Source organism: Manduca sexta, chromosome 24 (genome assembly GCF_014839805.1).
Source record: "Manduca sexta isolate Smith_Timp_Sample1 chromosome 24, JHU_Msex_v1.0, whole genome shotgun sequence".
Lineage (NCBI taxonomy): Eukaryota > Metazoa > Arthropoda > Insecta > Lepidoptera > Sphingidae > Manduca > Manduca sexta.
Genome location: NC_051138.1, coordinates 16,671,861 through 16,697,507, shown reverse-complemented (window position 1 = coordinate 16,697,507; position 25,647 = coordinate 16,671,861). Strand labels below are relative to the sequence as shown.

Genomic DNA, 25,647 nt, shown 5'->3' with positions numbered 1-25,647 from the left:
ACGTTGGATAGCCCTTTATTCGTGGAGTGCTATAGGCTATATATCATCACGCTATACCCAATAGGAGCAGGGCAGTAATGGCTAATCTCAGGAACTACCGGTCCAAACTGAAAAATTATTTTTGCGTTGGATAGCCCTTTGTTCGTGGAGTGCTATAGGCTATATATCATCACGCTATACCCAATAGGAGCGGAGCAGTAATGGCTAATCTCAGGAACTACCGATTCGAACTGAAAAAATATTTTTGTGTTGAATAGTCCTTTGTTTGTGGAGTGCTAAAGTTATATATCATCACGCTATGACCAATAGGAGCGGAGCAGTAATGGCTAATCTCAGGAACTACCGGTTTCAACTGAAAAATTCGTTTTGTGTTGGATAGCCCTTTATTTGTGGACCGCTATAAGCTATATATCATCACGCTATGACCAATAGGAGCGGAGCAGTAATGGCTAATCTCAGGAACTACCGGTTTGAACTGAAAAAAATATTTTTGTGTTGGATAGCCCTTTGTTCCTGGAGTGCTATAGGCTATATAGCATCATGCTATAACCAATAGGAGCGGAGCAGTAATGAAACATGTTGCAAAAACGGGGAAAATTATGAGTTTTGAGAGCTTCCGTTGCCTGCGCTGCGTAAACGGTTAAAGTTATGCAACAATGATGTATGACGGGATTGTTTCACTAAAAAGTTCTAAATAATATAACAAAGTCCCCGCTGCATCTGTCTGCCTTAACGTGTTAAACTCAAAAACTACCTAACGTATTAAGATGAAATTTGGTATGGAGACAGTTTGAGACCCTGGGAAGAACATAGGCTCCGGGAAACTACTATTTTATAACGGAAAACTTTAGCCTGAAAACTTTATAACGCGGGCGGAGCCGCGAGCAAAAGCTAGTACATTTAATAATTTAGAGTCATACCTATGTTAGGGTGTATACCCTAACATAGGTATATATTGTATAATATATAATATATAAAAGATATAATAGATATATAACTGGTGCTATAGTAATGTCTAATGCCTAATGTTAATGAAACATTATATCACTGGCCATGTTTATTGATGTATATCAATATAATATATGTAATAAATATATTGTATAACAAATACAGTGGTCCTTGTTTCCTTGAAAACGCATCCGCCCTTCCCTACTTGATTACTGACGTAACGTATTTATCACCGATGTCCTGATGGTATAAAATGATTGATACATATGTTCGTTTGCTTATATAAGTGATCTGTGTATAAAAATACACAATTATTTTAAAGTGTCTCTACTTAAAATCTAACACACGCAACGTTCGCATTTTCCCATATATATCAATACGACTCGATTTTCAATAAGTTAAAAAAAAGCGAGTTGATACCGGTTTTCAATTTCATAATTATAATTGTACTGATTGTTACAAATGTGTTAAAACGAACGCTCAAGTATATGGCAAATAATAAGACCAAACATTAAATATTTATTACTTGCCAAATATTGAATATCATATCAAGTCTAAATATTTAATTCCGATTTTTACGTACGGCACAGCCCTGACAGATTGTACAATAGAATAAGGAAAAGAAGCGAAATATCTCAATTGTTATTGAGTCTGAATGTGTAATGTTAAAGATCAGTCCGCGGCGGTCATCACGGACATCGACATTTGGTACAGGATGGTACAAAATAAAGGTTCAAAGATTTCGCTATAATGGCACACCGAACGTTATTCTATGTACTACCCTGCAGACAGACGCAATTTGTATTCCGTCTCATAATGTCACGTAACATACTGGACTATATTGTTTTATGATAATTTGTGTAAATTAAGATCAAATGGTATTCGTGTCACATATTAAGTGGGTTGGTTTGCGGTGAAACAGTTGCATTTCGATAATAATTTAGGAAATCAAAACCCAAATTGGTACAAAACAAGCGACTCGTTGAACACTCTGTACATAATATGCCCTCTTTTGATAAACTAATGAAATTGCTTTTCTTGTGATAACTGGCGCCGGGGTCAGTACGATTTACGCAAATCAATTAAAAAGATAAGAAATATATTTGCTATAACACTCTGGGTTTTCCAGACGCTATTATATACTACTAAAGGCATACATATTATAAGTAGATTTTTGGATAAATATTGTGGGAAAATTGGTTCACGCGGGCAAAGCCGCGGAACGCTTAGTAAAACATAGTACTAACAATAATCAATGAGAGCATCTTGCGAATTCACATTACAAGCAAATGTGTATGTATGTCTCAATTTAAAAATTCAAATTTTAAAACATTTATTTATTTAACTTAAGTACACTTAATAAAATTGAATAAGTTTTTATCGAGTACTTTATTATAATCAGTGTATTAGTACTTGAGCTGGCATGATTTGCACAAGTTGGTTGAATCTGTGTTCAGTTTTTGCCAGAGCTATTGTATTGCTATTGAGGCACTAGCGATTTCACGACGAATCGCTGCTTAGTACGTCTAAATAAATACAAAACAAGAGCTGACAAATCTGGTTAACATACATACGCCGAGGAAAAAGGGGCACATAGTTCTTAAAACGAGTGATGCAAGTGTCGAATTAATGAGGAAATTATAATACAAAAATTCTACAATGTTAAGACATGGCCAATACCGACTTTACGGAGGGATGGGCCGGTCTGTCGTTCGGGTGCCAGGCTCTGCATCAAAGGCTTTAGAGGGGCACTACAGACATAACTCTTGGGAACTAAAAAAAAAGATACCCGGGAAACAAGCAAAGAAAAGTTGTCCCGGTCATCCTTGCGGCTACAGGTTACATACAGCCTGCTCTGGACATGGTAGTCGCATTACATGGTCGCATATCCCTAAATTTCTCTGAATTAATGTCTCGATAGTATTAGTTAAATTAGTCTTCAAAGTTGCAAACACCTATTCTCGGGACACGACAGCGTTATTCCCGCGTGGTTTCGCCGGACTGCGCTAACTTTATCACGAGTTATCAGACCCGCGCTATTCCACGACACTGTCGATCCGGATCGACGGTTCTACGCATTGCCGAACGGTTTGTGCTGTTTTACGATTTAGTTTTACTAATTTAGCTAAGATAATTATTAATCATTACTTATGTGATGACTTATCTATTGGGACTAGAGCAGAATTACATAATATAATGTTATTTAGTTACATATTTTTGAAATCTGCCAATAGTTGTTCCGACACGCACCTGGACGATGCGCCGTGGGTTACCTGGTCCAGTAGCGCAGCACGCGCTTGTGCAGCGTGCGGTCGCGCGCGCGCCACAGCAGCGCCGCCGCCGCCAGCGCCAGCGCCGCGCCCGCGCTCGCCCACAGCGCGCCCCAGCCGCCCCACCCGCCCGCGCGCGCGCTCCGCCGCCAGCCCCGCCGGCGCCGTGCGGCACCACTCCGCCTTCACCGACGACAGCGAGCTCATCACGCCGAACGTCCACGGCGCGCGGTGATTCAGCCACAGCACGTAGCACCCTCCTCCGCCCGCACCGAACACTCCAGCCGGATCGCGTCCGCCGCGATCGAACAGTTCTCTGTCACCTGCCGGTGTGATACTCGATACTCGGGACTGCTGATCGTCACACTAGACTTTGTATGGAACGTACAGATCTAATTCCATCTTTATCTTGTCTGTACATTATAGACATTACAACAAAAATAATACGGGGTATCCTTATTGGAGCAACAGAAACCAAAATAACAGTTTTTAGAAATTTTATGTCTCTCTGTATGTTTGTATCCAATTCTCACAAAAACTGTTACATGGAATTTAATGCACTTTCTCCGATGTATTGTTAGAAGTCTAACTTAAAATATAGGCTCGATTTTATCCCGGAAAATCTTTTTCATGTTAGGAAACCGCGCGCAAAAACTAATGTCAAAATAAGACAGAAGTATAAAATCCGTTTACAATTTACATACTTATCATCAGGTGCAGTAAAACACTTTGCCGTGCCTTCAATAAAAAGAAATCTTATGCTCAGTGTAGTAGAATGTAATGTAGCTCCTGTTGCGGCTGTTATTTTTATGTGTTCTATAGTTTTTGTTGCATAGTTACCGAACTTCGAAATAAACACTCGTGTCAGTAACCCCTTTAGCAATAGTAACACCTTTTACTTAACATTATTAATTACTTACAACACTAGGGACTACACTACTACTTTACTGATCATACGTCCTGCCTATGGTAAAGTCGCATATGACTTAATAACTGTCGTAATTACCATCTGGACTCAATGATCAGTTCTTAAATTGTAATATGGAATGTACACCAGGGTGAGGCGGATCATGGGAGGGAGGGCGGTGAGGGGAAAGGCGAAATAAGATATGAAGCACAATTACAAAATACTTACGGGAATAAAATTCTGAATTAGGTAGATTTCGTCGCCAATGTGTTTCCTCGTTTAAAAGACAAACGGCAATGAATATTCGAAAGCACAGATGCGTGCTCAGGTTTTGAAATGGAGACCTTCGTCTCAATCAGCCCATTACCATCAGGGGCACGTTAGTCATTGGTTTCTTTTTGTTTCGGCTGGTTATTTAAATGTAGCGGTATGGTTTTGTGTTAAACAGTTTCAAATTGATTTTGATCTTTTTTGTGCCTGCAACGGCATCAACTTAATGTTTCGTATATAACTTTATACATTAGACTACTTGAAGAATCCGGAAACACTATTATCTAGTTTATAATAAAAGGAATTTAAAAACATTTATGGATTATAGCTGGTTTTCATGTGATTTACTAACTACCTGCTGATGCAATATTGCGTAAAACATTTGTCTACATTAAGGACAAATGTTATCAAAAAATAAATAATATATTACTATGGCTCCACTTACCACTTGATGGGGTAAGGACTTATTAGTGTTGTAGAGCTCCACAGAGTACTCCGTTGGCGGTTGTCGACCGAAGAAATTAACGATTTGCTCAATGTAGTCTTTCCTGGAATACAAACATTACATCATAATATGTAGTTAATTTCATTTACTATGTACATTATACAGTACCTACACTACACATACTATGAACAATTGTATTGTGATTTGCTAGTGTAACATTATGGACGGTTTAGACCAGCTGTACTGTACCCGCGGCTCGCTGAACTTCTTCCCCCTTCTTGTTCCCCAGTATTTGAATTTTGTTTTCATCACTCATAGAATTTGCTCAGGGTACAAGTTGAATCAGAAATGGCACGACCCCGCTAAGACTGCCCGTTGACTGGGCTTTTCGTACATCTTCTTCTCGAAAGGTTGAACACACATATTGCAAAAATCCTGTCATTTGATACCCATATCATGGGCGTGCAGCAAAAAAAACAGTCCCACATCTAGGGCGATTCGCCATTTTGGATTTAGAATGACGTCACTCAGCTTACCATGCATTGTCATCCAAACTAAATATGTATTAAAAATTGTATCTTATTTTTTTGAGGATCACTGCTTTTATATTCAGTTGCAAGATTCCACCCGAACCTAAATACATCCATATAAACATTGCAAATTAAATAAAAACTTGTAAAACTCTGATTAAAAAGGCAAATATTCTGTATGGAGTAAATAACCTACAGAAGATAAAAGTAGGCTATATGTTAAACTAGGACGTGGTCTCTCCGTATGCCAAATGTACACTTTTATACTATTACTAGCTTTTGCCCGCGGCCGCCCGCGTTATAAAAGTTTTCCGTTATAAAAGTCACGCTATATATTTTCTCGGGAGCCTATGTTCTTCCCAGGATCTAAAACTGTCTCCATACCAAATTTCATCTTAATACGTTGGGTAGTTTTTGAGTTTAACACATTCAGGCAGACAGATGCAGCGGGGGACTTTGTTTTATAATATATTTTTGCAGAACTTTATAAGAGGAACAATCCCGTCATACATTGTTGCATAACTTTAACCGTTTACGCAACGCACGCAACGGAAGCTCTCAAAACTAATAAATTTTCCCCGTTTTTGCAACATGTTTCATTACTGCTCCGCTCCTATTGGTTATAGCGTGATGATATATAGCCTATAGCACTCCAGGAACAAAGGGCTATCCAGCACAAAAGATTTTTTCAGTTCGAACTGGTAGTTCCTGACATTAGCCATTACTGCTCCGCTCCTATTGGGTATAGCGTGATGATATATAGCCTATAGCACTTCACGAACAAAGGGCTATCCAACACAAAAAGATTTTTTCAGTTTGAACCGGTAGTTCCTGAGATTAGCGCATTCAAACAAACAAACAAACAAACTCTTCAGCTTTATATAATAGTATAGAAGTATAGATTAGGTTGGAACAAAGGATCTTCGTATTTTATATGAAACGTTAAGACTTCCCGGTGTTAAAACTCATAATGAACAATGCCCTTACAATCACACTATAGACACAGTATCCCCTTATTGTGAGTCAACTCAGGTTTTGCCACAGTCTGTGAAGCCTGACCACGACCTTTTTCGTAAGTTCTTGTCGTACGTGATCCACTTTCCATCACCATTTACCAATCTTTTCAAAAACGGTTCGGTTTCATTGCGTTTCCATAAAAAATCGCAAATGAGTACATGTTTATTAAGTTTCTTTCAGTGAGCTCATGCGGCACCCAAATATCGAGTTTTTTTGTGTACCCAGTTTTGTTCAAATAGGTCAAAACTGTTTTGTGGTCAATTCTCAGTTCTTCAGCTATATCGTAACTACTGATATATCGATCTTGCTCCACTTATTAGAAAATGGCCTCCACTTTGTCATAACACGGCACCCAGTGCGAAGTGCGTCTTTGAATCAAAATTCCCGGATTGAAAAAATTTAAACCAAATCTGTGCTACTCTTACTGACACTGCACTAGGTCCTAAAAAAACAAGTTTTTTCGCAGTTTGTGCTGTTGTTTGTTTTCCTTTTGTATAATAAAACTTATCGAATTTCTTTATTAGATGTGAATCTAATAAAGAAATTCAAATTTCTGGTTGAAAGAAAAATAAAATATAAAAATAGCTGAAAACAACATTTAACTAATTTCTTATTTAAAATGTAACCATTTTAATGTCACCTAAACCAGCCAGATAGCAATAGTACGAAATTTTATTACAAGTTTATACATACTATATGCAAAAGACTCCTCCCTCGACAAATTATATAAAGGTGCAGTTTCTTTGTTAACCGACTTAAAAAAAATGAGGAGGTTAGGCTGTATAACATTATGCTATGGCCGATAGGAGCGGAGCATCAATGAAAAATGTTTAAAAACTGGGAATATTCGTTCCTTTTGAGAGCGCCCGTTGCGTGAGCTGCGTTAACGATTAAAGGTACACAACGAACAGGTATGACGGAATTATATCTCTTAAAAAATTCTAAAAATACATTATAAAACAAAGTTTCCTCCGCCACCTCTGTCTGCCTGTCTGAACGTAATAAACAAAAAACTACCCAACAGATGAAGATGTAATTTGTTATGGAGATAGTTTGAGACTCTTGGAAGGACATAGGTTAGTTTCTATACCGGGAAAATATGTATATAGCGGAGTTTTATCGCGGAAAGCTCTTGCACGCGGGTGAAACGGTGAACAATAATTGACAAATATAGATTTTAAAATTAAACTATTTTTCGGATTTTATTGCAGTTCTAATGTTTTTATTTTAATTTATTTAGTTTAATTTTAATGTGTAACATTCGCGTAAACATAAGAAATCATTATAAGTATAGATTAGAATTATAGGATTTCGTTAATTTTTCTATTGAAATTTTATGTTTCGGCCAAAATGTACACACCAAACTTCGTGAATGTGGGGTTAGAGCGTTGTTCCTAGCGAGTCTAATAAGAATATTGCAAATGCAGAATTTTAGATCAGATGGGGTTGCGGTGTTAGCATGATATGGATCCAACTGACACAATTCAAAAGAATAATTAAAATTATTATAGCAATATTTACTAAGATCGCAGTTTATACTGCCCTCGTGCGCAGAATTCTAGAGTACTGCAGCATCGTGTGGAATCCGCATTATGATATTTATAATAATCGTTTGGAAGGTTTTAGTTTAGTTTTTAACGTTTTTAGGTCACTTGACTTCTAACCATAATTTAGTAAATAAACTGCCGTCCTATGATGATAGACTACGATACTTTCGATTGATCTCTCTTCGATGATACGTCACACTTCGATTATAAAACTTTACGATCAAAAATAAAGTATGGGATAATACCGTTGAAATACTTGGCAAATGCGATGATGAATAAAAAACCGTTAAATAGATCAAATATTAATTTTTTTCGTCTTCTGAAATAATTATTGCTACCCATATTGACAATCAACGTCCGATCAGAGGAAAAACACTATAGCGGGGTCCGATATGCTAAATTTGCAGTTACTACAGCGTCCTGTGGGGACCTATTGGATTGCAAAGATTAGGTCCTAAAACGAAGAAAAGCTTATGTTAGAGTTTGCCATTTTTGGGTGGAGAGGAGAAAGTGTACAAATTTACATAAATGTAAAAAATCAGTCACTTGGAAATTATCGAGCGTGTCGGATATTCATAGTGTACACGCGTTATGTCTTTCTCATAAACGAGAGATATTAGGAGGTTGGCCGTAAAAGGATAGAAAAAATCCAGTGCCGACTGTATAAAAATCTGACGCGCTAGAGTATTTAAGGTTAAGGTTTAAGGTGACGCTTTATTTTTATAACTTTGTAAATCTTCCATTTCCTTTGCCACGCTCAAATTGACAGATTATTGAAATGTACACGGTTCTGCATGTATTCGACTTACCTTGCCTCAATCTGGGCCCTTATTCTGTATGGTAGTGTAAACGCGTAACGCGGCCATGTCATGTTATCTTCGAGAAATGTGCGTGGAATGGTATTCTGTAAGCCAAATTTCTATAGTCCTAAACATGACGCGTTGTGTTCCGTGCTTGTTACGCACTGTTAACATAACGTGCGGGATAGAGAATAAGGCCCCTGATGCGCACGACTTTTTCTGAGTATCGATTATTTTTTAAATTATGCATGCTGTCGGTGTTGCGAGAGAGATGTTATCTATATCTGATTTTCCGTGTTTGAATCGTATTTCTGTTTTATTTATAGATAATCTCATCACGAATGTGCGCTCCCCTACTTTCCCTAATCATTTATAGAACAGGCAAAACTCGAGAGAGCGCAGTGAAAATTTGGAAGGATGCTCTACTTTATTTATTTTTTTGTACTTATACCTACTAGGTTCTCAATTCGACGAGTATTTTTATATGTTTAGTACCTCAGAACTCAGTCGCAGAAAAATATTTTTCCAAATCGCTTAAAAATAATAAATTAAACGACTTGGAATATTTTTTTTTATTTTATAGGATATACTATCAGGTTGGTCTTACAAAAATATTTTTAAAATTGATATAGAAATTTTGTTTTTAAACTAAAATAAGTGGAATAAGTAATAAAATAATCGAAATAGCGTTGGGTTTGGTTGTATCTGCTTCTTATACACACAGTTTTACCAGTTTCAACCGTGTCATTTAACGTCCCTGACTGCCTGACCCTTAATCTTCAACGCTTGTCATAGTGTACACGTGTATATAATCATATTTTGATGTTATACCTTAGAGTGATAGAAACATCATACAAACCGCAATTGCGACTAGCTGTGCAAAGTGATATTGGTTTTTTACTCGGTATCAGCCTGGAGTCTGGAATTTGTGACTGATATAGCGATAGGCTCGCCCCCTATCACATCATGGGACGGAATACGTACGGCGAATAGTGGGTGCCCCTGCTTACCTTCGGGGACAAAAGGCGTGAGTATTTGTGTGTGTATAAATTTTGAATTAATAATAACTAAAACTTGACTTTTTTTAACAACTATTCTTTAAACTTAGTTCTTTGCCTGCGGTTTCGCCCGCGTAATTTTTTTTTGTCGGAATACACATTTTTCTGTGGTAAAAAGTAGCCTAGTCAGGAGTAACATAGTTAGCTTTCTATTACTACAAAAAATGAAATTCGTTCAGTAGTTTCTGAGATTAGCATGTTCAAACAAACAAACAAACTCTTCGGTTTTATATATATATTTCCCTTGGTCATCGCATCACGCATTCGTCGTTCTTTGTTTACTATTATTATTTTTCTTATACCACTTCAATGTGGAGTGATCGGAACAGTATCATTCACTCATAGATGTCAATCATTAATGTAGAGAATTGTATGATCTACAACTTTTGTCTGACCTATTTTACGATAATACCTCCAGTTTCAGAGAAAAATGGGAAAAACCGGAATTTTTAACCTTTGACCTTGAATAAAATATTTTGCACACATAGGATCGATGGGAACTTTTGACATTTTATTGATAATGACGTATTTAACGTCTGTACCAATTTTCAGCTCACCATCATATTAGTTTATTAACCCTGAATAATTTATGATTAAATGTTTTTTTATTGCTTTTAATGACGAGACGAGCTTGCAGTTCGCCTGGTGTAGGTAATGATCTCGCGAGATCTCAGCCATATTTTACGAGACTGAGTCTCGTACATTTTTTTTACGAGATCTCGCGATGTTGCGAGATTGAGCGGAGCACATATTGTCGGCTGTCAGATGAAATACTGGTGATAGGTCTCTCATATGTGAGAGTTCCCCTAGTTAGATGGCCATCCTGAGACATGAGATGTTAAGTCTCATTATGTCCCGTAGTTATACTGGCTACAGCCTACAATGTCCTTCAAACCAGAACACAACAGTGACTATAGACTGCTGCTTGGCGGTAGTAATAGACATTGTATATAATATGTTATCAAATAAGTTAAGTCGTTACACATATTCTTCTAACTCAGACAAGTTGGCGTTACAAATTAACAATAACAGTAGATGAGGGGCGATCGGCAGAGTGTGAGGTCACTCGTTCAGGGGAATAACTTCATTCGGAGTTTATGATACCTACAAGCAAAATTATAATCAATATTTATAATGATAACTCAATTAATATCCTATCCGAGAATTAATCATCTGAAGAATTTATTATTGTAATGTAACTATTATAAATTCTGCCTGGAATTCATGTTGGTATGACGGCAAGAGATAACGAATTTTGTTATTGGTACTATATTTAAGTAGTTGGCTCATCGTGTTAATGTATTTGATTTTTCATAGCTTATATGATAATCAAAATTTGTCTGCATTTTAATAACTGTGTTAGGAAATTTGTTTGCACTGTGGTTACATTCTCGGTCGAATATTATTACTTTTATAAAACAAATATTACACAGAGAAAAATATATTCGATAAACTTATAAATGCAAGCTAATGTTTCTTTTCTGACACATAAGTAAAATCAGCCTACCAGTCTGGACAAAAGGTACTTACTCATGTTCATGTGCGAAGACGGTCATCTCAGCAGTTACGTTGAAGTACTGATACGTGTACGGGTTGGTGATGTTGAAATGCGAGTCGTATGGCGGTAACTCGGTGGAGCTCTTGCGCAGCGTACTCTTCAAGAAGTAGCAGCTGCTGAATATTAAGTCCCACTGGGTCTCCAAGCACACCTACCACAAAAGTATTATTATAGTAGTAACTACGGCAAATATCTTGTTACAGTTCACAACCTCCTGACAATTTTGTATCTTTAACATAAGCACTTAGCAGTCCACATACAAAAGTCCCCTATTGCACCATTATATTACGTCCACTATAGTTTTTATAAATATTGGTTATTGCCATTTTTCCATGCCAAAATTAACACAGATGCATAAAATAAAGTACCCGAATATGCTTGTGTACCTAATACCTATACACTTTACGGTAATCGAGACTTATGAAGTAGAAATACCGTTTACCGGTAGCGTGATCCTCGAACATTGTTTACTATGCAATATCTCACTTAACATTTCATAAATTAAATACAGCTGCTAAGGGGCCATTCAAGTGTTACGTAACGCAATTTGGGGGGAGAGGCGAGGTCTTGTAAAACTTTGATTTTGCTAATACTATGCGTTAATGGCTACTCTTTAAAAACATATAGATTCCTTTTATTATTATATTTAATTATTTCTAAAAATACCTATTCAAGCAGCGGGTTAACATGAATATATGCAGCAACGCACAACCAGACATTTTCATCTAACGATGTCTACCTCATATTATTATCTATACTATTATATAAAGCTGAAGAGTTTGTTTGTTTGAACGCGCTAATCTCAGGAACTACCGGTTCAAACTGAAAAAATATTTTTGTGTTGGATAGCCCTTTGTTCGTGGAGCGCTATAGGCTATTTATCATCACGCTATGACCAATAGGAGCGGAGCAGTGATGGCTAATCTCAGGAACTACCGGTTCGAACTGAAAAATTATTTTTGTGTTGGATAGCCCTTTATTCGTGGAGTGCTATAGGCTATTTATCATCATGCTATGACCAATAGGAGCGGAGCAGTGATGGCTAATCTCAGGAACTACCGGTTCTAACAGAAAAAATCTGTTTGTGTTGGATAGCCCTTTGTTCGTGGAGTGCTATAGGCTATTTATCATCACGCTATGACCAACAGGAGCGGAGCAGTGATGGCTAATCTCAGGAACTACCGGTTCGAACTGAAAAATCTGTTTGTGTTGGATAGCCCTTTGTTCGTGGAGTGCTATAAGCTATATATCATCACGCTATGACCAATAGGAGCGGAGCAGTAATGAAACATGTTGCAAAAACGGGGAAAATTTATTAGTTTTGAGAGCTTCCGTTGCGTGCGCTGCGTAAAAGGTTAAAGTTATGCAACAATGATGTGTGACGGGATTGTTCCTCTTAAAATGTTCTACAAAGATATATTATAAAACAAAGTTCCCCGCTGCATCCGTTTGCCTGAACGTGTTAAACTCAATAACTACCCAACGTATTAAGATGAAATTTAGTATGGAGACAGTTTGAGACTCTGGGAAGAACATAGGCTCCCGGAAAAATATATAGCGTGACTTTTATAATGGAATACTTTAGCCTGAAAAACTTTAAAACGCGGGCGGAGCCGCGGGCAAAAGCTTGTCTAGGATATGTATGTGTACTAAGTAACATAAAATATTCTTAAATTTTATGATTTTTTATTATAGATTGACAAACAAAAATTGTAATGTAACAATATTTTATCTGTGGTTAGAACCTCGTCTAATTTATATTAAATAGTGACCCGCCCCGGCTTCGCACGGGTGCAATATTTCTCCACTATTTAATGGATGTTATTATACATATAGACCTTCCTCTTGAATCACTCTATCTATTAAAAAAAACCGCATCAAAGTCCTTTGCGTAGTTTTAAAGATTTAAGCATACATAGACAGGGACAGAGAAAGCGATTTTGTTTTATACTATGTAGTGATGCCTTAGCTTTCCACGCTAAAGGGTTTTGGTAAACTACGAAATAATAAAATAATAATAAGACCATTTTTTCTCATGTAACATTATATCTGTCTCTTATAACAAAGGGCATGCCCAAATAAAGATTTGGAAGCCAATTGACCGTAAAGCAAGAAATTACCTAATATTTATTTTTACAATTTCAACTGTAGATTAGTTATTTGTTACCAATATCATGTCCTGCTATCAATTTGAAGTCAATTTACCTTAAAATAAAGAAATTTAAGATGGCGGTCTGAAGTATACGCGCATAATTAAAACAACGGTTTCCTCTGGATACTGATTTATTACTGGCCGTCATTAGCTGTGTATCGGCTCATAAAATGACAAATCATTTTTTAATAGTCTGTAAGTGTCACTGAGGAATGTCACACATATCACGATGAGTTTTACTAATGCTAACATTTAATCAAGATAACGCACCCATTACAATAAAAAAAATGAACCTAAAATTAGTATTTTTTAATTGCTTAAAAGATACAACTATATATGTTAATTCGTGCCACTAAACGGACTGCCTCGGTGGCGTAGTTGTATTGCATGTCCGGTACAATAGCGCTCTGAGGTCCTGGGTTCGAATCCCGGGTCGGGCAAAGTGATATTTGGGTTTTTCTGCTCAGTAACAGCCCGGAGTCTGGAATTTGTGCCCGATATGGCGATAGGCTCGCCCCTATCACATCATGAGACGGAACATACTTGGCGAAAAGTGGGTGCCCTAGTTGTGCCTCTGCATACCCCTTCGGGGATAAATGGGTGATGTTATGTATGTATGTTATGTATGTACTAAACGGTTTAACGAACTTTCACCCTAATAATAATTTTAATAGCTATTTCCAGGAAAAAAACGACAAAACGACATGTGTTGTATGCTTGATTTGTACATCTCAAACACAGATCACATTGATATTTCATTATGCAAACAGCCTGCAACACCTTCGCTGCCTAGACAGTCTATAACCTCCGTTTTATTTAATAACCTCATTTAATTCATTTTATACAGCCATGTTGCGCCGTTCCATAGCCAGGTTCAGAAATTTTGAGGGCAATTACATAGCCATAAATAATGATATAGTAGCTATTGATTGGGAGACTATACTGAGGGATGTGTCATTGGAATTGGGTGTAAAAATCTTTAATACCAAAAAAATAGGTGTTTAAAATACACATTTTACTAAGGGCACCCAAATCACGTTTTCCAGTATGAATTTCTAGGCTGCTTATACACGTTTAGAAATAAAGAGAAGGTTGGTTGGTTGGAAGGTTAGATGCGAATGAAGAAGTTTGGTAGCAAGTCTGAATACGAATGTTTTCCCCTATTTAGGGCTAGGTTTAAAGCATTATGCAAAAACCGAATAAATAATTACATGCAGTTTATAGAAACGGGCCTCAGAAGTCATTAAGATTTTCTGGTCGGAAGAACGTAATCGTAGATTGAAGTTCGGCGCGCCTAACATTATTATTTATAAATATCTTAAGGTTATAGCTTAAGGTCCATTTTCATACATTTTGTTTCACCTTTAATCTGGGTAACTAAACAAGTATTGACAAGTAAAGAATTTAAATTCACGTCTATGAAAAATGGACCTTAAGCTATAACCTTAAATCTAATTAACCAGAAACTATTTTCGAATTATTTTCTAAGTTCTTTGGTTCTGTCTACGAGCCTAGTGTTACGCTTCCAATACTCTAGTATGATGCAAAATGTTTCAAATATCTCAAGACGCAGTCTTAAAAGAATTAGAACGTTTGGACATTACAAAAGGATCTAGTCCGGAAAACGTGCCGCATATTTTTCTTAAACATGTTGCTAACTCAATTTGTAACCGTTAACATGCTATTTAACTGCAGTTTACGTCAGGATATTCTTCCTTAAATCTAGAAAACTGCAAATATAATGTCAACGTACAAAAGTGGATAATGGTAATCTATATTTAATATAAACATCAATCTCTATTTCCCTCGGTCATCGCATCACGCGTGAACGGTTGGAACAATTTCGATAATTATTTTTTTGTTGCGTTAATTATTTTCAGGAGAAGGTTCTTATGAATGAAAAAATTAAGGAAGTTGGGCGGAGCATCAGAAATTTTAAGAAAATAGAAAAAAAAGATTACGACACTATCAATTTTATATAATTGTCAGTTGTTTAAATTAACTGTCAGCGATTGACAGAATGCGCGCTGCAAATATCGTGCAGATCGATCGTTTGATAAATAATTTTATCATTTCTAGTAATTTCATTTCAATAATTTATAATATAATAATAAAATTTTAATTATCCAAGTTGCAGTGAAATAAATAATGAACAACATTATCGAAGCCACTATTTCGAAAAAGACGTACAAAGGCGAAAACGTTTTAATTCCACGGACTCGTTATAATTCCGAACTACATACCATTCAACTTTAAACGGTTACAATTTCTAGTGCGACTAGCATTTGCAACGTCGATCAATAAATTGAAAGAGTAGTTCGCTTTATTTTTGTGGCATCGATCTTGAAAATTCACGTTTTTCACGTTGGCCACGTGTTGTATGTCGCCTGTTCGCGTGTTGGCATTCCAACAAACCAAGTTATATACGCACCACAAAATAAAATTAAGAATGTTGTGTATCATAGAGCATTACAATAATAAACACTATGTTTTTGAATAATATATATTTTTATTAATTATACCAATTCGAATTAAATATACATAGTTAAGAGAGGACAACGTTTGTCGAAACAGTTAGTTCTTCTAGACTTAGGAATACTTTTATATTCCAAATTAACTAACAAAACATTTCAACTATATGGTTTTATCATGAGCGTGAATTGAACTTAAGCAACCGCGAAGTCATTAGTTATTGGTTAGGCCTCAGCTGGAGTATGCTCCAGCTATATGGAATCTCCGTTCAAAACAAATTTTGAAGTGTTAATTGTAGATGTCTACTTGCAAGGTCTTCATTTGTTGGAAAAGTTTTCTCTTTGTAAAATATTTGTCATAACAAGTTTGGCTGTATTAGTTGTAGATATGAGATGTCCTTTACCACTCCATCCCACGCTCCGCGTGCGTGCAATCAGTATTACCACAATTTGTTTTTGCCTAAATTTGGTCGGACTAATGCAAGTGAACGTGACCCATTACGCCGTTTTATGAAGCTATACAACGAATATTTTACTAACTTGGGTATAATTGCATTACCGACGCCGAAATATAAAAAGCGTGTCTTAGAACTAGCCAAAGAGTTAGACTAGTAACATTTGATGTAACCATTATTATCTATAATTTTCATAACACTATGTAATATAATTTCTCTAACGTGAATAATTTGAGACATTTTGAATAAACCTTATGTTTGTTCTCCGAAACTATTTAAAGATATAGGTAACTTTCAGGCCAGGTATTTTAATACCTACTATTCTGTATTCTATGGAATGTCCAGTCATAGAATCATAAACGCTCATCTATAGTACCAGATAAGTACTGTTGGTGTCAATATTGTTTTAAAGTGTACTTAATATTATTACGTGCAATAGGTACAATATCAATTTTCTGAGAAACAGCTGCTTGGATTAAGAAAAAGTTAAGCAAAAAAATATATATGAGGGCGATATAATCATAATAACTTGACTCACTAGTTACTCACCTATTATCTACTTAAATACATAGTTTAGAATGACTTAGAATTTAGCAGATTATTGTTTATTTTACAATGAATATGGTGTGGGTTGTACAATAATTACTACTTATTTAACAAGTTTATTAGATTTATACAACATTTTGTATCTTGAAGTTAAATAGAATTCAACACAAAAATATTATCAAAATTTAGATTTTCAGAAGTACCCCCTTTGCTCTTTGATGTTCAAGGACCTATAAAAATGAAATTAAAACGGAACTACTCTGAACCTATACTAAAATAATTATTCAAATCAGACCAAGTAATAAAAAAATTATTGCTGAACAAGCATAATCTAAAATTACCACAAATAGATAAACTTTCCTTTTTTTATGTCCACATTGCTGTTTCCTTCTTTTTTATACTCATATTGTATTATGTAAATAATTCTATGAAAATGCTGAAAACAACAGAAGAAGATAGAACAATCAAGATATTTGTCTCCTGATGATGATTATGACAGTGAAGACAATTAACCTTATGTCTATCAACATGTTTTATTAGGTACCTATGTGCTGTATATAAAACTAATTAATCTATTCCACTCAATGATGAAGAATGAGGTGTTTATCAATTTGTATTTAGTGTGAGATGGGCAAATATTTATAACCAACTTTAAAAAAGGAAGAGAGTCTCAATTCAACTGTTTTTAAAGAACTTAACAAACAAATGTTTGCATATAGTTTTATATCAGACTAGAAAACCACAAAAAATCAAATAAAGAAAATATATGCACTAAAATCTGACTATGCAAAAAAGTAATCAGAAGGCATGAAACAAGACAATAATGTCTAAAGTCCTACTAAACAATAGTTGCATTATCATAATATTACATTTTGTAAAGTATAAATCAAGTTCTAAATGTGTATTATTTTAAATAGTCATTAATTTACATTGCACAAGTATACAAAATATACCTCAGTGGCGTAGTTGTATTGCATGTCCGGTACAATAGCGCTCTGAGGTCCTGGGTTCGAATCCCGGGTCGGGCAAAGTGACATTTGGGTTTTTCTACTCAGTATCAGCCCGGAGTCTGGAATTTGTGCCCGATATGGCGATAGGCTCGCCCCCTATCACATCATGGGCCGGAACATACTTGGCGAAAAGTGGGTGCCCTAGTTGCGCCTCTGCATACCCCTTCGGGGATAAATGCGTGATGTTATGTATGTTATGTATGTACAAAATATATCTTAGTCAAATTAAAAATGATTTTTATATTAATTGTTACTATAATTATTTTATCTTTTTTTAACTGACATCAAAAGAGGAGGAGGTGCTCCATTCAACTATATTTTTAATATGCTGATGAAAATGCTTATAGTCTACAAGATTATACCAGCATACTCTCATGCTAAGCTCAAAAGCGGTATCTAAAAAAAAACAAATCTTCATTTTTATGTCATCAGATACCTTAAAAAAATAGAGTTTCTCTATCTCAGTTTTACACACAAAACTATAAAACTATATTTACAAAACTTCAATTATCTCGAAATAAGGGTTCCCTGACATACCGCTTTTGCATAGCATAGTAGTATCCTAAAACAAATAATTTATTTTAATCAGATTATTGAGATAGTTGCCTTGTTGATATAGTTGTATAAGGTTTCACAGAAATGATTTTGCATTTGTTTTGTCTACTGCACAAAATCAACTAGATGAAATGATATATAGAATGATATCCTTTGTTTTATAGAGTTTATATTTGTTAAATTTTGTTTTGTTAATGAAAATGTAAGTGTTTTGGTGTCAGTACTGTAAACTTACATTAATTTGTGATAAATAAATAAATAAATGAATGGGGAGTGGGAGGTATAGTTTGAAATTATGCTGCTTCGGAGCATTTTACAGGAGCAGATCCCATTGACCATGGCATCATTATTTCAGCAATTTATGAAACTAAAAATCAACTGACATAATTTTATCTGAATATTGTCTAAAACATTTTTGCAGATTGTAATGTGGGTGACGGTGGTGTCACATACTATTATGTCAATTGCAATTCTACATTGCATTATTAAAATCAATGTATACTGAGACCCACAAGACAATGAAAATCGAATTCCCTACTAGTCAATAATTATAACACCACAATCATCTGATATTTGAGATAAAACATCTCTCAGTAAATAAAATTATCTAATAGGTATATTGAAGTATAATACTTAATGTATACATATGTACATGTAATAAAATGCTTAATATTATATCCGTATGGCTTGTCACATTACAATAAAAATAATATACTGGTTTAGTGAACATATCGTCGGCTAAGAGTGCTGAGCTGCTAACTCCATTTTTACCGAAAATGAGGTTTTGATACCATCAGATAGAGCGAGCAAAACTCTATAAAATCGTAAAACATACCAAGTGCCTCTAACACACGACAATGTCACTTTTTCAGTCTCAATAATATCTGACAACTCCTTGGATGTGAAATTAAACCGCGTAAAACTTGCTAACTCCCTCATTTGGCGCCATTTTGTGGGCAAATGTGCAGCTCAAATTCCCGCGGCATGGCATCATAACTCCTATATGAAGAAGAACTACAATTTTACTTCGTGTGTGATATTTTTGAACAATGGTGATTCTTGTTTTTCAATTTTTCTATGTTTATTTGTCTTTTGAATTGTGTTAATACATAAAAGCTTAAAATTTGGCATCCCCTTGCTAGGATTGGGAGTTAGCCCGTTTTATTTCTTAGAAATAAGTCATGTTAAAGGAGTTAGACATAATTATTTTTTGCAATTCAATACCCTTCTATGCTTTAATAACACTTTTTTACATGTTTTAACTCAAAAAACATAGGTAATACTTATGTTATTTATATCATGAATTATATATAGTTGGTATCCACGGTTAAGAGAGAAAATTTGCGTGGCCAAGTAATACAGTAAAGGGTAGCCGAGTCATACTGCGATGTAAATATATAAATATTAAATTTACAAATAAATCAGGAAATTTTGGGTATTTTATATCGCTATATCCACCGATAAACATTGCACATTGATTGATTGTTGGTGAAATCTTTGGGAAAGTATTTCTGTAGCCAGTGATAGTTCTCTTTATTTTAATCAAAATAAGAGACCCAACTTTCAAAAGTACGATGGCATCCATAAAAAACGAGGGAATCCTTTACGAAGTCAGTCACTCGAAATTTTTTATAATGTTTATACATATTTTGTAACCTAAGCCGACAGATTAAAAAAAAATAAGGATTAAAATGTAAATAATTATCGTAAAAAGCAACAAGAACGAGTGGCAAATGCCACTGGAAATTTAAGGAGAACTTTGAAAAATATATTAAACGAATTCGGTACTGAAACACAGAGGTTCACAGAATTTTCAGTGGACAAGTTACTTGCTGAACACGGGCACACTATGTTGTGACTGCCACCTTATCAACCGGATTTTAATCCAAATTAAAATATGTGGTCTCGACTGAAAGTCTATGTAGCCGCTAGAAACGAGGATATGAATTAGATTACAGTAAAACAATATTCATTGAAAAGTAAATATTACCGGGCTGAAGAATGGAAATAGGTTTGCGATCATGCAATCAAATACGAGAATAAATATCTAAGAATTTAACACGACGTAGACGATTACACTGATAAACTAGTAAATAATATGGCCGATAGTGACAGTGATATTGAACTCTTTGAGAGCAAAGATATTTAATTCGCGAGACAGGGGGATGGCATATCCCCAAAACTGTTCAAAAGCGTACTGTAGGATTTGTTCATAACTCTGGACTGAACAGGTATGGCCATTAATATAAATGGTGATTACATCTCGCACTTGCAATTCGCAGACGACATAGTGATAATGGCAGAAACACTGGAAGAGCTGCAACAGATGCTGTGTTCAGCCTAGCATCAGCCTCACAGCGAGTAAGTCTAACAATGAATCTTGATAAGACAAAAGTTATGATCAAGGAGCGTTATATCGTTTTCAATGGCCACCTTCTCAAAGTTATTTCCGAATAATGTTCCCATGGGCAGATTCTGCAATTAGGAACAAACAGTTTTGAGAAGGAGGTTAAAAGGAGATTCCAGCTGGGCTGGGCCGCATTTGGTAAACTACGTCGGGTTTTCTCGTGGTTTCTACCGCAATGTCTGAAAATTAAGGTTTTCGCCCAATGCGTCCTACCTGTCATAACCTACGGTGCCGAAACGTGAATGTTCAAAGTAGCTGGTCCACCAGTCCAGGGTCGCTCAGCGAGCTATGGAACGTGCTATGTTTGGAGTTTTTCTGAAGGATAAGCTTCATAACGAAGTCATCCGTCGGGGAACCAATGTCACCGACACAGCAGACAGGATTCGCAAACTAAAGTAGCAGTGGGCAGGGCACATTTGTCAAAGAACCAATAACTGATGGGGTAAACGTGTTCTTGAGTGGAGACCAAGACGCGGCAAACATATTTGTAGGACGCCTTCAAGCAAGGTGGAGTGACGATCTACAAAAGGTTGCTGACAAGAACTGGATGCGACAGCCCGAAGACAGGGTAAAATGGCGCATATTTGGGGAGGCCTATGTATATCAGTGGACAAAGATATAGGCTGATGATGATGAGAATTTTGAGAATTTACATGATTAAAAGTTTTCATTTAAATGTTATTTTAGCAATTATATGTATAATGAATAGTGTTTAATATCTACGCTACATGACGACTTACTTACCAAATTATGTAATCATGTTAAAAACATTTTCTTTTTTTTTTATTTTCTCTAATCAAAAGACAACACCTAAATATTTTAACAGCACGTAATAAACACGGGATTCTTAGTGTTTTGTGTATCCAAATGTCGATGTGCAATATTTATCGTCGAATACTTATAACGACTTGCAGGTGATAAAGCAGACGTTCCCATCCAATTTTTGACTTTTATGAAAATTTCATTTCACTGCTAATCATAATTATTGAATAGGTACTAATAGTAATATGCATGTGTTTAATATATATTTTTTTATAAACCAATTCTACTTAAAATTTAAGATTATTTATTTAATGTGATAAAATGCTAACTCCAATTTAATAGCAATATAAACCTATTTTTTCTAAAAACGAAAAATGGCTAACTCCATTTTTCTGTAATAATTCTAAATCATTTGATAGTTCATAGTTGTTTTGTGCAAATATATAAAACTTAAAGAAATATCTACCAACGGGATCTTCATTCTTTAGATGTTGTAAGAAATAAAATAATAATTCAGTTTTTTTTATCCTGTTACTAATTGTCTATTATGGAGTTAGCAGCTCAGCACTCTTAGCCGACGATATACAACAATGAGTTGTTACAACTGATAAATTACAATCGTTGCTTCATTTTAAGTTGTGGCACCAGTATCTTGACATTGACTTTCATGAAGAGATGCAGTTGCCCATTTGCTATTTGGTTATTGTAACTGATATATCACTTTAAACTATGATGTTAAAGTTGGTTTCTATTTTATTATTTAATAAGATGTTTTCTTAAGCATGTTTATTACACAAATTTCATAGTGTAGTTTCATAGTACATCAACAATGGCTTCCAAGCATGTTAATCCAATACTATTTATTGCTAAATAAAAATTAGTTGTAGATGTTGATTGATGTAGTTCATAAATATAGCAGAACAATTTGTTACCTTACATTATGATATACATTATACAAAAACTCTGTTCATTTGTGCCTGGCAGCGCATGAACCAGCAAGTTATATAGATGTTAGAAATCATGACCTAATGTGCGCTCTGATGTGTGAATGTCCGGAGCTCATAGTGGCAAAAGATATTACTTACGTATGTGCAGTTCAACTCCTCCATTAGATTGCTGACGTTTCCTTTAAACATGGAGTGTGGCTTCCCAGGATGAAAGCCGTGATGTTTGTTGATGCAGTATTTTTCGGCCTTGAACGTAAGGTCGAGACCCCACTCGATCACATTCGGCTTTTTTTCGACGCACACTTGCGTTTTGTATCGACCCGGAATGCCGTCCTCCGACGGGCGCATTGTCGCGCTCGCAACATTTTTCTCGCTACATTTTAATTCGTAAGCGATGCCCACTCTCAACAAACACAGCATAAACACGACCGCTAACATCGCGTAACCTTGCCCAACTATGCAAAATAACTTGTCATGAAATATACATTTTTATCGTTTCATTAAAAAAAACAACACATACTTAGTATTTATTTTTTTACTTAGTATACAAACGCGTCAATATATATTGTATTGTACTCTTTGCGCGTCAACAAAAACACTTGGCACACTATTAGACTATTCGGATTTTGGTGTGGTAAGGAATTATTATTGTGTAAGTAATCGCCATTTTGATTTTGAAAGTTGAACCAGTGTTTCTGCTTTACGAGTTTTGTTTTACTCTAGATTATTTTAGAATTTCCCTATAATTCTTTCAAAGATCTTAAATGTAACTGTTATAGAGAGAAACAGTATAAAATTAGCATTTTATGTAAGTATTTGAAAAATCATCTAGGCACGCAGAGTCCGACAGAGACAAATACTAGGTAATCACCGATGTAGAACTAACCCCTTTATTTATAGAATCCCCTTGTATCAATATCGTCGAAAATTATAATCCATGCTATCGGTAGTGGAACAATGAGTAAAGTAAATTAAATAATATTTAAGTATTACAAAGATGATTGCATTTCCTCTAAAATATAAAGTAAAGCATCTAGTACCACAAGTTAGTTTTTACAATAACTTTCTCCAATAGGGGACCGGCCTATGCTTGATTTTGTACATTATTCTATATGTAATGATTAATAATACGAAAAAGAAGCACTCCTGCGAAAACTGCATAAAAATTGGTTAAAAATGAGCGAGTAATTTATATTTCAAATATTGTAATGTGCAGAAGTGGGCGCGATGTGGGGATATCGCTTCATCTCTGTCTTTCGCACGCGCCGTAATTCCCGATGATGTCACATGTGGGTATTTCGTCTCTTTTCTGTGTCTTGTTAATTACCCTTTCCGTTGAAATTTAAAGACTTATAATTTGTTGATTTTGTACCGGATTTTAATAATTCCTTCTGTGTTATAATTTATATTATGTAAATATTTGATAATAGTAAAGAACAAAAATGAGTCCGGTACTCTATTCTCCATCCATAATAAATAAAATCAACTATACAAGATTAGGCCATTTACCAAAACACGGGGGAAAATCTATCAAACTGGAAACACTGTTTAGATTTTATTACAAATTTGACAGATGACCAGAGTTGCTAGCTCAGAATAATAACTAAAGCGATACCATGGTATTATAAATTACCTAAATTATATATACCATGGAATATAAACACAATTACAAAATTATATAAAATGTTGAATTCAAAATATCACGACATTATAAATCAAGAATTCTGTCAAGTACCTGAGGTTTTTTTTCCGAATAAGTTCACTATAAAATTTATACTTTATCACCATAAAAAGTTTTTCTTGTGATTCGAGATATTGTCGAAGGAAGGCAAGGACCGCTATTTGCACTATTTTAACGTAGTGGTTATAAAATTCTCTTTGGCTATTTGATACGTAGCTCGCCCCTCCTTACTAGGTACACTGAAGTTTGAGGAAGCAGGGTACTGCATTACGATCAATGATAAAAGAAGTATAGAGGATGGGTAATATGGTCACGTGACATGCGGCACATTTCATGAACAAAATGGTGCCGACTCCGCCCCTTACAATAGTGATATGCTAGTACCGAAAATTTTGTATCGACATCGAAGAATTAAGAGAGACAAACAAGCCCCAAAAAGATCAAATACGAAAGGGGTTAGGAACTACCATAATATAAATATAACAAATCATAATGTAAACAAACAAACTGAAACTGATTTATAAGTAACAATTGTTAAACAAAGCAGTACCTGTTGTGACAAACATCCAGTTGTGTTTGATCTATATTTGTATGTTGCACTATTCCTTGCTAAAAATTTAAGTTACAGATTAAGATATTTATTTAATACATGATAAATGGAATAAGATAGCGTAGCCAGCAATTATTTGGTTGGTTTTATTTTATTTTATTATTGTGCTCTTTGATCGAGAAACATAACTATGGTTCAGCAAACTAAAATCAATGACCGTAAAATGGTGGTTAAGATAATCAATTATAATAATTATTTGCAATAACAACAATATGATTATGTATCTATTTCCGTGCATGCAAAGGTTGCTCGAAACATAAGACCGCCAATTGTAAAAATATATCTTACATTTCATCTTTATGTTGTTTCTTTTATGTTTATCTATTCTTTTATGTAACAATTCTAATTTTATTCATAGCAATATATTAAAGTAATATTACTATTAGGTGAAGTATAATAATCATTAAGTACTATTTTACTTATCGGGAATATTGTTGGAAAACAGTTATCTTTACTCGCGTTAATTAAACGTGTGGTTTATGCATATCTTCTCAAAATGTAAAGAAATATGTATTTGGTGTAGGATTCCAATCACGTCGCTCAATATTCTCAATTCATTTTGCCTTGGTTTTTAAATTTTTTGGTTATCTTAAAAAATATTCTAATTTCACTTAGTTTGTCCTTCTGAATAATACAATATTGATGTGTGCTCTAACATTCTTTCCAAAGACAAAAACCGTAACTGATAAACGGGCGTCTGT

The 25,647-nt window shown here is 35.1% G+C and overlaps 1 protein-coding gene across 1 annotated transcript; it reads right to left on the bottom strand.

The window, feature by feature from the left end:
- Nucleotides 1-1,940: 1,940 nt before the first annotated feature.
- On the bottom strand, nt 1,941-23,676 carry LOC115449733. Its single transcript, XM_037442571.1, has 4 exons — nt 22,794-23,676; nt 11,323-11,501; nt 4,841-4,943; nt 1,941-3,541 (listed from the first exon to the last, which is right to left on the bottom strand). The coding sequence occupies exons 1-4, from the start codon at nt 23,091-23,093 to the stop codon at nt 3,455-3,457; spliced, it is 669 nt and encodes a 222-aa protein (XP_037298468.1). The 5' UTR covers nt 23,094-23,676; the 3' UTR covers nt 1,941-3,454.
- Nucleotides 23,677-25,647: the final 1,971 nt, after the last annotated feature.